The following is a 17,539-nucleotide window of genomic DNA, read 5'->3' on the forward strand; positions in this document are numbered from 1 at the left end:
TTGGTGAATTTTAATTATACAGAATGGTAGGATTTATTGTGATATATTTTTATAGGCACATTGCATAATTTGATCAATCTCATTCCCCTTCTTTTCTCTTCCCACTATCCACTTGCTCTTCTCTACTGATCTCCTTTCTATTATTATTCTTTTAATTACTACATTATGATTATATAAAATCAAGATTCATTGTGGTATATTCATACATGGATATAGCATATTGTGGTAGATTTTTGTTCCCCAGTCCTTTCATGTGTTCTTCTCCTCCCCTCTCTTGATCCTGTTCCCTCTACTCTATTAGTCTCCCTTCTATTTTTGTGAGCTCCCTTTCTTATTCCTCTCTCTTCCACATATGAGAGAAAACATTGGACCCTTGACTTTCTGAATCTAGCTTATTTTGCTTAGCATGATAGTATGTGTCCCATTGCTAAGCAGTGCAATGTCATTGCTGAAATGAGGGTTCAGGGTATTGTTTTTCCTACTTCATGTTACACGGATGCCTGGCAGTGTGATCAGTTCTGGTACCAGACACACCAACAGAAATATGACTACAACCAACGTGGAAAAGGTAGACAAGGGAGCTAGCAGCTCACACTCCTGCACAAACCATCCCCTTCCAGAGCCTGACACCATCTGCATCGGCTTCTTAGGCATCCAGATCTCCAGTATGGTGTACTAGCTCCAAGGAACAGCCTGAATGTGCACAGTGGAGTTCCTGAACGTGGTGCAAGGAGGCTACATTCTGAGAACTGACTTTTGAGAAGAGAAACTTGAGGCCAAATATACAGTGTGCAAAAATGTGCCTGTTTCAACCAGCACAGTAGTTGACAATCTCAGAACTTCCTTGTGGTGGCAGATGCTTTATCAGCAGAAAAAATCACACACTGATTCTAACAAACTCACTTTTTACTTTAGTGAAGGCTGACATTCCCTGGCTTTATGGAGTACCAAGATGACAAATCCTATTGTGATTCATTTTCAGAAGAGTCACCAAAGAGCTCTGCCTGGGGTTTCTGGTTTCGGGCAGTCCTGAGATCAGTTTTTGCCAAAGCAAAGAGACCTGAGCCTGGTTCTGGAGATTCAGGGCACTGCCAGCCATTGTGGATAATTCAGCCTCCCATATACAATGGCCTAAACAGTTTCTCTATTATGCAATGCTCAGTGTGGCTGAATTTGACACTAAATGCTCTCTTAGATTCCAGGAGAGCCTCCCAGGATAGAGAAATATGAGCTTGGAGATTTTCTTCCTGCAAGTTCCTTTTAGGAAGGGAAGGTCTTTGCTGGATGTGACCCTGGATGTGTCCCTGGCATAGACCTTCCAGTGCTAATTCACTTTCTGTGTGAAGCCTTTAAACCTGTCCTGGAAATATGGCCAAATGTCTCAGGACAGACATTTCTTTCTGCCTCGATGCCTTCAGTGAGCTGTCTGCAGGCCCAGATGTGCCAGCCAACATGTGACTCTTCACTTTGTTATGACCTCACCCTGCAGCCAATAAAGCAGGGACACCAGCAGCACACAGGAGCTTCACTCTTGGTCCCCGACAACATAAGGCTTCACTCTCAATGATTTGGTGGAAAAAGATGCATTTTCCCTGAAACTTCTCATTTAATTTCTGGTTGCTGCTGAGAAGCCTGGCAACACTGAACCCTGTTTATTCTCGGAAAGCCCTGCTTCTGAATACAGGCTTTTCAGCCCAGGAATGGGCAAGGCCATTTCTGCTTCAAGCAGAGCAAGGACCTTAATGGCCAGATCCAGATGTCCTTTCTTGAGAAAGTGAGGTTGCCAAAGGAAGATACTCAAATGAATGGGGGTCCCGAGACCCAAAGCCTTCTACTTTCAACCAAGATCCAAGCCCACTATGGAGGACAAACAAGGTGGACCTCTAAACCACATCTCCATCTGATGTCCTGTGCTTCTAATGGACTCTGACTTGAGGGAGAGCAGACTGTACTGGCCACCAACCCAACTTGGGTGCTTTGCTCTGGGCTCTCCTTATTCCATGTCCCTCCTGTGAAAGCCTATAGTGCTTCATGAACCTTCTCAGCCCAAAACTGAGGACCAGCTTGCTGTGATGGTCTGTGCTACAGCCCCTGCCCTTAGCTCTGTCAGTGGCCACACCACTCCTGACATTCTCTTGTCTACTGGTTTGACCTACTGGTTTGTCCTCCCACTTCAAAATTAGTGCAAAGACAAGTAAAACTTTTTTTTTAAAGCAAATTCAATTGCTATGCCACTTATGATATTTTCAAACTTAACTTTTCTCTTTTTTTTTTTTTAGAGAATTTTTTTAATATTTATATTTTAGTTCTCGGCAGACACAACATCTTTGTTGGTATGTGGTGCTGAGGATCGAACCCGGGCCGCACGCATGCCAGGCGAGCGCGCTACCGCCTGAGCCACATCCCCAGCCCAACAAGTAAAACTTAAGCGGGACTTAGGGCTCCACCATGGAGGTATCTGTTCTCTCTGGCGGGCATCAGGATTATCTCAGTGGCTACAACCTGGCCCTGACATCACTTAGCCCTGTTCCAGTCCCAGCTCTGCCATTATTCAGCTGAGTGATCTTGATCACATTTCTCTGTCTTTTGGAACCTCAAGCTCTACTTCTCTAAAAAGCATATATTACAAATGTTTTATAATGTTGCCATGAAGACCAAACAAGCATTTGATAAATGGTGATCTAAAAATTCCCACCATACATACGTATCATATTTTATCTTATTTGCACCTCTACAATGTCTACCTTGGTGAAATAAGGTTAAAAAACTCCTCTAGGGAGGCCTTTAAAAGGAAGAGAAGACCAAGGGTCCTAATGGGAGAGGGAGAGTTCCAAATGAGTGCCTCTGAATCAGTGATTTCCAAACATGAATAAAGTGTGGCATGAGGCCCAGGTATTAGCCAGCCTCTTTGTTCCTATCTATCAGCTACTTGTGTCCCTGTGGGCCCTGAAGCTCAGGACTAGGACCTCACCTCATTTCAGTCCATTCTAGAGGAGACACCCTAGTCTTTGCTTCTGTGGCTCCTTATGTTTCAAAGAAACACAGAGGAGCTTGGCTTCCACTAGACCTCAGGAGGAAGAAGCTATCCAGGACAGCCTTTCCCCAAGCTTGAAACTCATAGAAGGAAAGAAGGACGGAAAGAAGGAAGGGAGGGAGGGAAGGGGGGGGAGAGAGAGAGAGAGATAGAGAGAACGAACAACTGTCCTGGATCAGATTTCCTTCACCCACAGATCTTGTCCTGGAATCCAACAGCCTCTCAGCCTCAGAACCGGCCTGCTGCGTAGAGAATAATGGTGGTAGTGTTTCAGACATTACATGTGCAGACGGGAAAAAAATAGACATGAGCAAAATGCCTGAAAGAAATGGATGGTTTTTAAATATGAAAAGTTTGGAAAGGTAAGTGGCACGTGTGCCAGGCCTAGTCTTGCCACTGTCATGTGAGGTGCCCTGCAGAGGCTGGGTCCTTCTTCCACTGTCTCTTCTGTGTGCTCTGTGTACAAATGACACAGATGTCTGAATGAACTACTTATTTTGATAAGACCTCAAGTAGGGTTTGGGGGCCAGCCCTATGTGGAAAAGCAATTCATACTGACTAGATGAATTGGGTGTTTGCCAAAAACTCCCTTCCACTCTGAGCCATGTAGATGCAACTAAATTGCATATTTCTTTGGTCAGTTCTGCCTCGGGTTTAAGAGAATTCCAGGTTGGAAAAAGAAAACACAACAGTTCACTTAGCTAACCAGGCTTGAGAATAAATAAGCGGCTCAACCCCCTGTACCCTGCAGAGAGCCCTGATCTGACCTTCCCAGGCTGAGATATTCACAGTGAGGTTGCCTTCCCTCTCCATGCAGGATCTAGTTCGGTGTCTGCCTAACAATTCAGTTTTTTGCATTCTTGTCTTTCAAAGTTCTACATGTCAGGGCTCCCTGGTGAGTCACACTATGTTTATTGCCCTTGTCTTGCTAGTCTTCTAGTGGCATTCTTTAGGTACTTGTCTCCATCACTAGGCTATAATCTTTTGGAAGAGAAGGACTGTATCTTTATCACCTTTGTTTTACCCCCAAACTAGTTCTTGCTTCTCCCCACCAACACCAGCTTGTTGGACTTAATTGATATATTCTATCTGCCATTCATTCATTATTCATTCAGTTTTATTGAATGTCTGTTATGGTGCCAGACATGTTTATGTGCTGAGAATACAATGAGGGCTAGACAAACATCCTTCCTCTGTGGAGCTTACACTCAAAACAAACAGTAAACTACATTGTAGATTAGAAGGTGATGAATACTACCAAGAGAAGGAAAAGCAGGAGAGGGGTGTAGGCAGCACTAGCCTGGGAGGGTCTCACTGAAAATGTATAATTAGAGCAAAAACTTGATCTGTCTAACATGATGAAAAAGATTTCTAAGGCTCCACGATTTTCTGTTGAAACATGCCTGAATGGCCCTACATTGATCCCATAGTTCTGGAAAGCCAATTCCTTTATATTAGTTCTTTATGTAATGATAATTGCTTTATGTCAGAGGGTAGCTGAAAAGCTCATAGCATCTCTTGATGTTTTGATGAGGGATAGGGAAAGGTAAGCTGGGCCCAGTCCATTGCTTAATGTAAATATATTTCTTCCAGTTTTTGCATATTTGTAAGCAGGGTGATTTTTCCAGTCTGTGGTCTTAGACTCACATTGATTTAGGATTGCCATTACAATCAAGAAACTTTAAACCTAACACTTCCTGGGATTTGCCTTTTGACAGATGGCTGAAGTGTTTTGCAGTAAAGAACAAGACTCTGGGGTCAGTGTGGGGGAAGTGAACAGGTGAGTTCATCCCTAAAGAATATTGTGTTTTTTTCTTGTGGCCTGGAAGGTAAGCAGGAAATGCATCAGGCCCTGAGTCCTGCATCTATGTATCAGACAGAGGCACAGTAATTAAGATAAAAAGAACCATCCATTCTTAGTAGGTGGAATGTAGTCTCACTTACTATATCATAGAATTGAGACTCCATTTCAGACTGTAAGGACCTCAGACATTATCTGAACCAGACATGCAAATTAGCCCAGGCCTGGAGGCCCAAAGGCTGAGAAAAAGCACATGTGGCCATGTAAGAATTTTAATAGAAATTGAAAATATGACTCATAGCATCAAAACTGTATTTCTCTAAATTCCTCTAGGATGTTGGGCAAGACTGAAAATTATTTTTCAGGTAGGCCAACAAATTTTTAGGCTCAAAGATTTTTCAAAATTATAACAACAGTGATTTTCAACTCTTCGGAAGAGTGGTACCTAAGTCTTATCAAGAGCAGAACTGTTTCTACTGTTATTAAGAGCTATTAAAAGATAATTTCTCTAGTTCAGGCTAAATAGAGAAACAGCTCATTGTAAAGGGAGAGACTCTCGATTGGGGGTCAGAACTCAGTCTGCCTCCCATCTCTCTCAGTTATGCCTTGTGTGAATTTAGGGTAATCTTTCTGCATTTTCATTAGTATATCTTTAAAAGATAGGAAAACAATTGATTATTCCTAAATTTAAGAGTTTGTAAAAGGAAACAGTGAATTTAGTGCTCACAGGGATCTGTAGAGAATAAATAAGGTCATGCATGTGAGAGCACTTTATGTATTTCAAAGTATCCTATGGAGTTGCTACAATAGTAGCTACATACTATTCTGCTCCAGAGTTTCCTTCACAGGAGACAAGAAGTTAACCCTTCTTGTGCTAATCAAAGCTCTTTTCTTCTCATTCTTTCTTTAGTGGAAATAGAAGACTGAGTAAATTTAATTAAATTAACAAAGACTAGATTTTTCTCCTTCCCAATAAATCCATCAACTGTCAATGGTATTTACCGAATAACTACAGGACTGGAAGAAAGAATTCAGGACAAAACTCATAATTAGAGACTAAAAGGTAATCTGCAATTAGGTTCATAAATAGCTATGAATGTGGGGAGTTCAGTAAAGAGGCTGTAGTCTGAGGGATAAGGAAAAATAGAGCTGGAGGCTGAAGAAATGAATCAGGCATTGAAGGGCGTGTTGGATTTTGACAAAGTAATTGTCCCACTTAATATTATCATATTCTCTTTAGATTATGCCTGACAAAAATTCAAACTTTATTAAAGAGCCGTGTTAAACTTCTTGATCCTCATGTGTGGGAGTTTATTGTTCCCAAAGACCAGAGAGGAATAGACCATTCCTGTCCTGGTTAGTGTAGCCCCAGGATTTCTTTCTTGAAGACTTCACCCTCTTCCACAGGGATATTTCACAATACGAGAGCTCCCTGTTATCTTAGATTGTGGCTTCTCTGAAGAAAGGAAGTTGTTACATCTATGAAAAGAGCTTAGGAAAGATTTTGGTATGAAAATAGCAAATGATATTATGTATACCTTGGCTTTTCTCTAGAAGATGCCCTGAGCCCTGGTACCCCTGACTGGCCTGAGAGAAGCTCCTCTGTCTCTCTTTCTCCAGATAGATAGTAGGTAGAACAATAGACAGACAAATACATATACAGATAATGGATATGTGATAGCTGGCTAGATAGAATTTGGTTTATGAGCATGGGACTAAACAAACTTTTCAAGAATATAGTCATCGCTTTGTATCTCCAAGTCCAAAAATGCTCAAATCCTTACATGAAAGGGTGTATTATTTGTATACATCCTATGCACATTCTCTCATATATCTTAAGACATCTCTGGATTTCTCATGTACCTGATACAAGGCAAATAGTTATTATACTGTATTATTTAGGGAATAATGACAAAGAAAAAGTCTGTATAAGTTCAGTACAGATGCATTTCTTCTCCCAAATATTTTCAGTCTGTGGTTGTTTGAATCTGTGCACATGGAACCCCTGCATATGAAGGACTGCCTGTATTTTCTAATAACCAATGCCCTCCAAACTACCTCCCTATCATGGGATTTCTAAATCAACATACAGGCAAAACATGTTTAGGATAGTCTTTGAAGAGGTGGCCACCAGGGGGTCGTCTGGAACCCCATGGACTCATGGACTCTCCCTTCATTTCAATTATTTTTCAATTATTTCAAGGTATTTTGGACTCCTGTTCCTGAACACAGCCAATAGGGGCCACATTGAGTTACAAAGCCAGACCACATGGCAGTGCTGATACAGCTACATTAACTAAGACCAATTTCATTTTGAGTCTTAGCTTTGTCATCTGGACTGGGATGAGAGCCCAAGTCAAAGTGAAACTTGGTAGACATGGCAGGACTGAAATAGTCATTGCCCAGAGTCTAGAGATGAATTCGGAATGCAAAACCTGGAAGGTCTACTTCGGAAGTATGAACTGCCACTGAAAAACTAGTCTATCAGCATAGTGGAGCTCCAGGCCTCTGAGCGCTACAGTCTCAGGGCCCCTCCCTAGCTGTGTGGGAGGTGTAGTCGGAGGCTGAGTCTGGTTGGAAGCCTGCTCAGGGGGCCAAGTCACCCACAACTACCTTTCCACAGCCTCCCACCTTCTCCCACCCCTTCAAGGCTCACACAAAATCACATTCTTTTATTAAAACGCATCAGGGCTCATGCATTTGTTGTTGTCATTAACATTGCAGGACGAATGAGTACTGCCAGGTCCTTTTTTTTCCCCCTCCAGGGAGCGTCTAAGAGCATCTTTGGTAGGCATAAAGACCGAAGAAGACATGCCTGAGGAAAGAGGAAGGTCTAAGGGGGGACTTCTGAGCAGCAGGAATGGGTCTGGGACTGGTGCCTTCTGGCACAGGGGTTGGGGGTGAAGAAGTAGACCCATGGTGGCAGGAAGGATGCTGATGTGAGCTAGGGAGCTACAAGTCTTCTTCATTAAGTGCTGACTAAAACTCTAGCTCATAATGCTGGAGCAAAGAGGTGAGAACATTTCAGAAGCAACAGAAGGTGCTTATTCTAAGAACACAAGGGCTCGCTCCAACGTCCTGCCTGCTCTTTCACCTACCAGGTACACTGCAGAATTTATGCAGGAAGGTGGGTGGGGCAGGGTAGGTCCCTTGAACATCCTGGCAAGTGTCTTTGAGGTGCATCCCCAAATGACTCTGATTTCCTTTTTTACTCCTTGTTGAGAACCACAGAGCTATGAAGCTTACAAGGACAGAGGGTTGCTTGTCTGTAATTTGTACAGCTTGATTTATCAGACTGCTATCCATCTTCAGCCCTCATTTTTCAAATGAAATTGATTTCAAAGCACCTTGGGGAATGGGCAGATGGGACTATAAACAAGGCAGCACCATCTGACTGGAGCTTTAAAGGTGTGTGTGGTTTGCTAGAATATGGACTGTAGTGGGGTTGGGGGTGAGGCAGGGGAGGAAGGGTATACTAGGCAAGGAGAGAATGTTGAAGCAGTCCATATTGTACTTTACAGACAGACTACAGGAATCAATTCTTATTTGAAGGGCAAATCTTTTGGTCAGAATGTAAACAGGTAAAATACAAAAATCCTATTGGGCAAAGCTGTGGCATCTCTAAGCTTCCAGGTCATCCAGATTGTTCCGGAACTTATGCCTGGACTGATCCTACAGAACTGCCTCTGGATGGTCTTCAAATACAAATAGACTGGAAGGGTGGCTGTGCACAGTCCCTCCCAACATGACAGCAAAGTCACCAGGGCCTAGTATGGCCCCATTTCCAGACAGAACAGGGCACCCTTTGAACTCTAGGCAGTCACCTCTCATTGTGCCTGCTTGTCCCCATAACTTCTGCCTTGCTGTGGTCATAAGTGTACATTTGAGTTCCCTTTACAATAAGATGTATGGTGACACATCTATTCAAAATTATCATCTGTCAGTCTATGCAGAGACTAAGGGCACTGGTCATCAGAGGGCACTTTTGTCTGTGTCAGTTTCAAAGGAATTCTCAAAGGAATGAAATGCATACACCCAACACCCCAACAAAATTTCTCTTCTGCTGAAATAGGACTGCCTCTAACGAGGCAATGGCTAATACTAAAAGTCTTTTGCCTCATTATCCTGGAACAAATTTACACTTGTCTTAAAAAACATGCTAACTGTTTCCAATAATTTAGAGAAAGTGTGTCCCCGTCACCATATAACCACACGTGTGCAATAACAGTGCACACAGCACACCCACGGAAAGGAATAACAGTTCTTTTACTTAGAGAAAGGAAGGATAATGGTTACTTAGAAAGTGTCCCAGACAAGCTGTCAAATTGAATTCAGAGGGCTGGAGTCTGACTCCGGGACAGGGCTGGCTGGATAAATTCCCTCGGGATTGGGGTTTCCTGCCTGCTAGGGCTTAGAGACAAGGATTCTTTGTTTCCAGTCTCTCTTTCTCCCTCTCCCTCCCTCCCTCCTTCCTTCTCTCTCTCTCTCTCTCTCTCTCTCTCTCTCTCTCTCTCTCTCTCTTCCGCCCCCCCCAATCTCTTTCTCTCTCTGGTGATTAAAAAAAAAAGAAACACACAGACAGACAGACAGACACACACACACACACACAACTCTCCAAAGAGAGTCAGATAGAAAGCAGACAAAACATTAGCTCTGGAATTCCAAAGGAAAACAGTTTTTAAAACTAAAATGGAGAGAGCAAACTACTGTCTATTCCATAATCATAAATCTTGCCTTTGGACCACAGAAATAGTGTGTGTGCCCGCACGCGCGCGCGCACACACACACACACACATACACACACACATACACACATCTAGCAACCACCCCTGCTATTGCTAAAAATGAATTAGGGGTATTTCATCATAAAGGAAAAACATATAATGACAAAGTTCTTAGCAGGCTCTCCAGTGAGGCCTCCATACCTCACATCTGGTGATATAGATGGAGACTGTGCAGCCACACAACCTGCTATACAGGAGATGTTTACTCCCTGAAAAGAATAGGAGATTACCTCACAGTATTACAGGGCTTTTCCTCTGGGCGCACATGTTCCATGTCGATCACCCCATCACTGAGCTACACCAGCCCCCCAAACCCCCAGCCATGTGTGCCCTGAGCTCTAGACTCACTGCCTTCCCACGCACACACAAATGCACACTATGCTGCCAAAAGCTGTCCTTCCAAAGTGCTGAACCTGAAATCACTTTGCCCTCTCTCACTGTGTGACCCTTAGGTACATAGCATTGGGAACCAAGATTCTCTGCTCTTTAAATGTTCTCTCATCAAAACAAAACTTCTCAAGGCATCCTTTAAAGTTATGGAAAATTTCAAAGCTACATAAAAGTAGAAAAGGCTAATGAAGCCCTGAGGGCCTATCACCCTCCCGGAACAATTACAACTTGCCCCCAATCTTACTGTAGCTGCACTGCCCACTCTGGCTATGATGATTTTGAGGCAAATCTCTGGCTCCCAGCTCCTTTGCTGAGCCTCCTGTCTCACAATGTAACATCTAACCTTCCTCCATCTCCCAGTTCCTAGGAAGTCACTGTTGCTTAGGTCCTCAAGGCTCTCTTCCTCAGGTCCATGTCACTTGTGGGCCTTTCTGGCTCTCACAGGGACTCACCTGGGCTCCCTTCTTCAAGATCCAACCTGAAATGACACAGTCCTCCATGCACCCAGACCCCCACCCATAGTTTCTTTGGTGTCCACCCTGACTTTGTTTAGATATCCATCGCTAGCTCTACTACACTGTGTGTTTCTAGAGGTCTCCATCTTTCATCATAACTTCTCAAATTAACCCACAGAGGTTACCTCCACAGAGAATATAAGTACAGGGAGAATGGAAAGATTTGGTGATGTATCACTCACATTCCAACACACAGTATTTCTTTCCTTCTTTACCTATTTGACTAGAGCCTCTTGAGGGTCAGTACTAGGCTTACTATATTTTCAGGGTTCAGCCTAGTGTTCTGTACTGAGTAGATTCTTAATAAATGAAGAATAACTGACAGACTGAATGAATGAATGAATGAATGAGGTATAGGAGGGCATGACTCCCAGAATTTAGGTCCACTCCTGACTAAGGTGTACCAGAGATCTACAATACCTGCCAATGCATAAATATATTTATAGAAATTGAATATCCTTTATTGAAATGCTTGGGACCAGAAGTGATTTAGATTTTAGAGTTTTTCAGATTAACAATACATGACTTACATATAATTGTTTTCACTCCCTGTGTGACCTCACTCTTAGATCTCTTCTGTCATATAAAAAGTTTAGAGTAGCTGTTCTAGTTGATGTTCAACTAAAAAGCACTTGCTGATTTTCATCCCCTCAGTATACTCAGAGGACTTCTTATCTGTAGCATGCATTTTTATATTTGATTACATGCAATTTTGTTATTCTATTCTATAGGTGCCTCTCCCTAATAAATTTTTAAACCACCCGGTTGTCTTACACATGATATAGTATCCTGCATAGCCCTTCATGACCCATTTATGGCCCTTCACAGTATTAGCAACTGGTAAACCCTCAAACATATTATATTTCTGCAATAATGTTAATTACTATTGTAAGTTTTACTCTAGATAATAATGCCTTATTATAACTTTTGTTGAATATATCAGACATCATGCTGATTTATGAGTACTGCATCATCTTTTAAAGGGTATTATAATTATCTTCATTTTGTACATGGGGAAACCAAAGTCACAGTCTGAGTCCAGAGCACAAGTACTTAATATGCTGTAATATTGAAATATGAGATGAACACCTGCCCTTAGTAAATTGGGGCATTAATTAAAGAATGTTTAAGAAGCTGTCAGATGCCTGAATTAAATATGCTGAGATAATAATGTGGGAAACAGCCTGGAGGGAGAAAAGAACCTAAGACCTGGGGTTACTTCTAAGAAATGCTGTTAGCTCTGAGCCTTGTTTTCATTATCTACAAAATGGGAACAATAACAGTACAGTCTTGCTGTCTCATGGTGATGGTGTTGGCAGAAGGGCTCTGCACTGATGAATTAATAGACAATAAAACACTCCGCAAACAATAAAGGGCTGCAAAAAGGGGGCTGTTAGTATATTCACAGCCCCTGCCATCAAGAAATCTCTTTGAGAGAAGCAAGGCACTTGTTAGCCTGGTCTTCAGTCCAAGTTAGGTTTACTGTAGAGAACACAGAGAGGTAATTTCTTCCCCCCTTCCCAGCCCCCTCTCCTTTCCATTCTTAGCCAGTAGAGACAGACTGTTTATCCATTAGCTAAGGCAATTGCTGGTGATGGTGATTCTGCAGGCAGACGATCTACCCTCAGTGGACCGAGGTTTTTGGTTTTTGACTCAGAAGTAGGTTCTGAAATGCTCCCAGGCTGGGGCTAGCAGCTCAGCGCACTGCTGGCCCTTGTTGGGTTTATGAGTTCCAGGAGTTAATAAACAAAGAGCTCAATATCCTCTGTCTTCTGGGGAGTCAGAGGTATTTAAACAGATTCGGCATGAGGAGCTAAGGAAATGAGGGCTTAGGCGTGCACAGCAGCCCTAAAGAAGACATCTGCTGATTCTTGCCTACTGCTATTCCAGCTGAGCACACTGGGAAGGCCCCCAGGCTGGGTTTCCCCAGAAAACAGAGAAGCTCTGACCTGCTATCAGAGCAGCGTGCTCAGGTCTGCAGCCTGGAGAACCTGAGAGAAGGAAGTACAGAGTCAGTAGCTCTGGGACCATAAATACTTGGATAGATCACTTAACTTCTAGAACCTCAGTGTCCTGTAAAATCAAGTATGCAATACAATATCTCCTTTTTAAAGGACCAAATAGAGATGTAGCAGAATGAGATTTCTAAAAGGTGAAGTGCGAATGAATACAAAGATGTCAAAATTGGTAATGAGTACATCAATAACCGTGATGGAAAACCTAAGCATGCTCAAGTGGTCCCTTCACTCCCTCCATGGTTTTATCAATATATCCATAGGTTCTGGGTTTGGGATGATGTGGGGACAAACAAGGTCAAGATCAATATCCCTTCTGCAATCTGTATATGGGGTAAAAATGGGAGTTCATAACCCACTTGAATCAAAGTGTGAAATATGATATATCAAGAAATTTGTAATGTTTTGAACAACCAATAATAAAAAATTAAAAAAAAATAAAATTAACTGAAAGAGAAGATTTTACCACAAAGAAATAATGAATGTATGAGCTGACAGAAATGCTAATTACCTTGATTCAATCATTACACAATGTTCACATATCAAAACACCCCATTGTACCCCATAAATACATACAATTATTATGTGTCAATTAAAAACAGAATAGAACTTTAAAAAAAAAAAAAAAGATCAATATCCCAGTGTATCTCCAATATCACCTGGTCTGGCTCTGAGATGAGTCTGTCTCCTTACCCTCTTTCTGGTGTGTCTGTGTGCTACAAAGCAGGGCTTTAAAGCTGGCTGCAGGGCAGGAGTAACCTGGAGAACTTTAAAAAACAAATTCTAAGGCCTCATAGGCACTCCTGGAGATTCAGAATTAATCCGTCATGTTTGGGCCAGGCTTTTTAATTTTTTTTTTTTTGCTTTAGCAAAACATGTATGATCCAAATTTTACCATTTCAAACACTTTTAAGTGTACAGTTCAGTGGCACTCTCCTTCCTGAACCTCTGCTAACCTTCATGTACTTTCCATCTCTTTGAATTTGACTGTTCTAGGTGTCTCCTATGACTGGAGTTGTATTAATATTTGTCCTAGGGCTCAGTGTTTTACAAAGATCTCCACGTGTTCCTTTGTGCAGTCAGGACCAGAGGGTGTTGCTAAGTAGAGGTTGTGTATGAGTTCATCTTCAGAAAATGAGAACTCTTAGGCATGTAGCTGGAGGTGACCCTGGGAAACTGCAGGGCCGGAAAAAGAATGCAAAAAAAAAGAAAAAATTCATCTTTTTGTTCAAATTATATTGAGGCTAGGTATTGTTTTTATGAAAAGGCAACTAGAAGGAAATGCCTATTTATTAGGAAGACCATCTGAAAAGGGGCATTTAATTTTTAGAAAAATTTTAAATGATGCAAAATATTTATGGAGTACAGAGTGACATTTCAATATAGGTTATACATTGTGCACTGACCAGATCAGGGTAATTGGCACATCCATCACCTCAAACATTTACCATTATTTGTATTGAGGATTTGTATTATTCAATATCCTCTCTACTAGCTATTTTGTAATATTCAATTAATTGATATCAACCCTAGTTAGCCTACTGTGCTATTCCTCCTCTCCAACTATACCCCTGTACCCATCAGCAATCCTCTCTCCACACCTTTCCCAGCCTCTAGCAGCCACTATTCTGCTTCACTTCTGTGAGATCAGCATTTAGGGACTGAGGGACTTTCAGTCCTATAACCTGGATTTGAGTCCCTACTCTGCCATTGAATAGCTGTGAGTCACTTGATATTGATCTATAAAATGGCGATAACAATAACTAACTCACAGGGATGATGCAAGCCTCAAAAGAAAAGTACATGAAAGTGTCCACTGTTTTCCAAAATCCTGTAGAAGTGACCCTATGCTTGATCTGGCAAATGGGCAACAGTTACTTCCATACTCATTTATTTATTTATTTTTAAGCGCATTAACTTGGATGACCAAAAATGGGGAGAGCACCCCTATTCTAGCTGGGTCTGATTCATGTCCCCAGAATACTTAATTCAAGATAATAAAGATTGCTATAAATTAATTTTTAAAACCAAGTCTTAAATGTCTGGGCAACAAATAACCCTTAAGAATTGCAGCTATAATTTTAAAAGGCAAGCTGGAAGAGTGATCATGCCATTTTAAAGTAAAGAGGCATTCTAATTTGATAAGCTCTTTGAAGACACATTAATAGACATATTTTCCTCAACTTCTTGCTTTGCACCTGATATTAGCACCTGCCCTTTGGGTAGTGCACGTGTGTGCAGGTCTATACCCACCCACAGAACCCAGCTCCCGTGCTTTTGCTGAATTCTGAGTTTTTCTGGGGCTATGTATGTGTTATTATTCAAAGAAGATGGAGCCAAGGTTGCAGCAGAATGTCTCCTTTTTATTTTTCCATTTAATATATAAAAAAAAATAAACATAGCTATTAGAGAAGAGAGATGGAGAGGTGGGGAGGAGGGTGAAAGGGAGGGAGAGAGGAGCCTGGTAAGCTTTGTCTTGCTAATGCACTTTGTTTTGTGGCTTGCTGGGTTGTTCAGACAGATTCAGACCATCTCTCCAGGGGGGAGGTGATAGAGGAGCAAGGGGGCTCAAGTGGAGAGCTTTATAGGGGACAAAAGATGCACCTGCAAAGCCCAGACTTAATAGACTCTAGAGGCCAGGGCTGATGCTGGGAGATAAATGCCCAGCACCACCTGAATGGGGCCCTGGCTGTGTGCCTTTGCCTGGATACTCTGGTTAATTCATTTCAGAAGAGGGGTTGCTACCCAGGAAGAGCGGGCTGCTCTTGCAATCAGCCTGAATAAGGCAGAAGCCTTGCAAATGTGCTCCCCAAACACAAAAGGGCCCAGAGATGGTCAGGGATGCAGTATTGCAGGTAGAGAAGAGGGCTGAGGGTTGACACCCCAGAGAGGACATGGTAGGTTAACAACACATTTCAACTTACCTAACCCAGTTTCCAAACTAAAACCTGTGTTTTAAGCTCAGTACTAAATCTCCCACTGGCTCTGCCTGCCCCAGAGCCTCACTGGTACTTTCTGAGGTGGTCAGTTGCCTGTAGGTTGTAACCTTGAATCTTCATTTAGCAATGGGAAGATTTAACTTCCTCCACTGCCTCCCTCCTTCCTTTCTTTATTCTTTCCTTCATTTCTTTCTCCCCTCCCTCCCCCCTCTTCTTCCTTCCAATGATTCCTTTCCTTTGTCTCTCTCTTGCTTCCTTCCAAATCTGCAAATGAAATGAAACTTCATAAGTGAGACTCAATAAGAACTCCCAAATCAGGCTTGGCTCCTACTGACTTAGTTCAGCCCCTGCACTTGACAGGCAACTGAGGCTCAGGGGAGAGAGTGGTTTTCCCAAAGGAAGCCAAAGCTTCCCTGACCTCAAATGTATTTGCCTCAAAAATTGATGTTCTCTCTTATAGACATTTGAAACCTGATGTTAAAATAGGTCATCAAGTCAAGTTTGGCTTAGAATGCAGAATGAGTCAATACAACTTCAGTTTTCATGATGCGATTCAATAGATCTGATTTGGAAAGAATATACAATAGCAGAAGCAGGACTGGCCCTCGGTGGGGTAGGAGAGAAGAAGGGAACAATTGAAAAACACAAATGTTTAAAAGTAGATTCATTATAATCTATATTTCTTGCATTAAATAAATGTTCTGGTCATTGTTAAATTATAGATTCTTAACAGCAAATGTCAAGTCCTGTGTGATCAAAGATGTAGCCTTGGACAAGACACAGGGGCTGTTTGGGTCTCTGTTTTCTCTGTATCCCATGAGGATATTGAACCAAAGGGTCTCTTCCCTCAGAAGAGCCTGGTGCATCTCCAAAACATTGTTCTGCTCTACGCAATATGCAACACACACCAAAACCTGCCTTTATTCTATAAGATGACAGGTGTGAGTTAATTGATTCAAATGTATGATATGTCAAGATCGTTGTATTGTCATGAGCAACTAATAAAAAAACAGAAAATAGGGGAGGAGAGAGAGTTTGACTGCCATACTCCTATCATTCTGAAAACTCCCACTCAAGAACCCTTCCTCCGTGGAATTTTTCTTTTATCTCAGAAAGATTTTTTTCACTTCTTCTCTAGGTTCTAATAACCATTTGTTCACATTTTTTCCTCCATTAACCTGGATCCATGAGTTATTCACTTGGTTAAAATTTAACGCAGTGTCAGGACCAATCTTCATGACATGATTTGATAAAGATGCTGAGAAATGCTATTGTGATGTGTGCTAAAATCCTTGTTGGCAAAAATAATTTGCTGAGACAGTTTTCTTTCTCTCTGAACCAAACCAAACCAGACTAGATCAAATCCTCAAATCTCCATTTGAACCATGAATTGATACCACTAAAATTTGTTAGGAAAAGAACCTTAAAAAGATGGCTGTGCTGAAATCCTTGAAATCTTTATTTCATTATCTTCAGAAGAGAAAAACCCCCAACTTTCAGCTTTGAAGTAGGCAGTATTCATTTCTTTTCAGGGACAACACATATTCTTTTATGGAATAATAACTTCAAGTTTTATCTTTATGATATCATTACAAGATATTTCTTCAATGTAGCCTTACAATTGGTGGCACAGTGAGAAAAGCTTTGGTTTCTTGTCTTGTATGCCAGAAAAGACTGAGTGTAACAAGGAAACTGGTGTGCAGATCTAAACTTTTCCACCCCAATCTTAACAGTATGGGACTGAAGAAAATTCTAAGTGCTTGAGAAAACAGACTTACCTTCTTTGACACTTAGTCGTGAGGACTGGTCTGTGTGGGAGGTTGTATTATAGGCCAACAGTGAACCTGAAAAGCAAAGGGAAAAAAAAGGACAAAGATTATGCCATAGTTTAGGTCTAGAATGTACCCCCAAAGCCCACTGAGAGGCTCAGCTCCCAGTGTGGAGTTATTGGGAGCTGGCAAAACTAACCAAAGAGGAGTAGCCTCATGGGAGGTTTTGAAGTCTCTGGGGGTGTGCCCTTGAAGATGATACTGGGACCCTTGTTCTCCCATTTCTCTTTTT

General features: G+C 41.9%; 1 protein-coding gene across 4 annotated transcripts in view; it reads right to left on the bottom strand.

Annotated features, from left to right (window-relative positions):
• Positions 1 to 17,539, bottom strand: part of Fli1 (Fli-1 proto-oncogene, ETS transcription factor) — a 128,901-nt gene that overhangs the window by 12,952 nt on the left and 98,410 nt on the right. For all 4 annotated transcript variants that reach the window (XM_046432666.2, XM_058575278.1, XM_046432668.2 and 1 more), the window contains one exon: positions 17,257 to 17,322. In XM_046432666.2, coding sequence (XP_046288622.1) covers positions 17,257 to 17,322 — 66 coding nt within the window. The remainder of the gene's footprint in view (positions 1 to 17,256; positions 17,323 to 17,539) is intronic.

Source organism: Marmota monax, unplaced genomic scaffold, assembly GCF_021218885.2.
Source record: "Marmota monax isolate L192 unplaced genomic scaffold, Marmota_monax_Labrador192_F-V1.1 WCK01_AAM20220418_F8-fsc00062, whole genome shotgun sequence".
Classification (NCBI taxonomy): Eukaryota; Metazoa; Chordata; class Mammalia; order Rodentia; family Sciuridae; genus Marmota; species Marmota monax.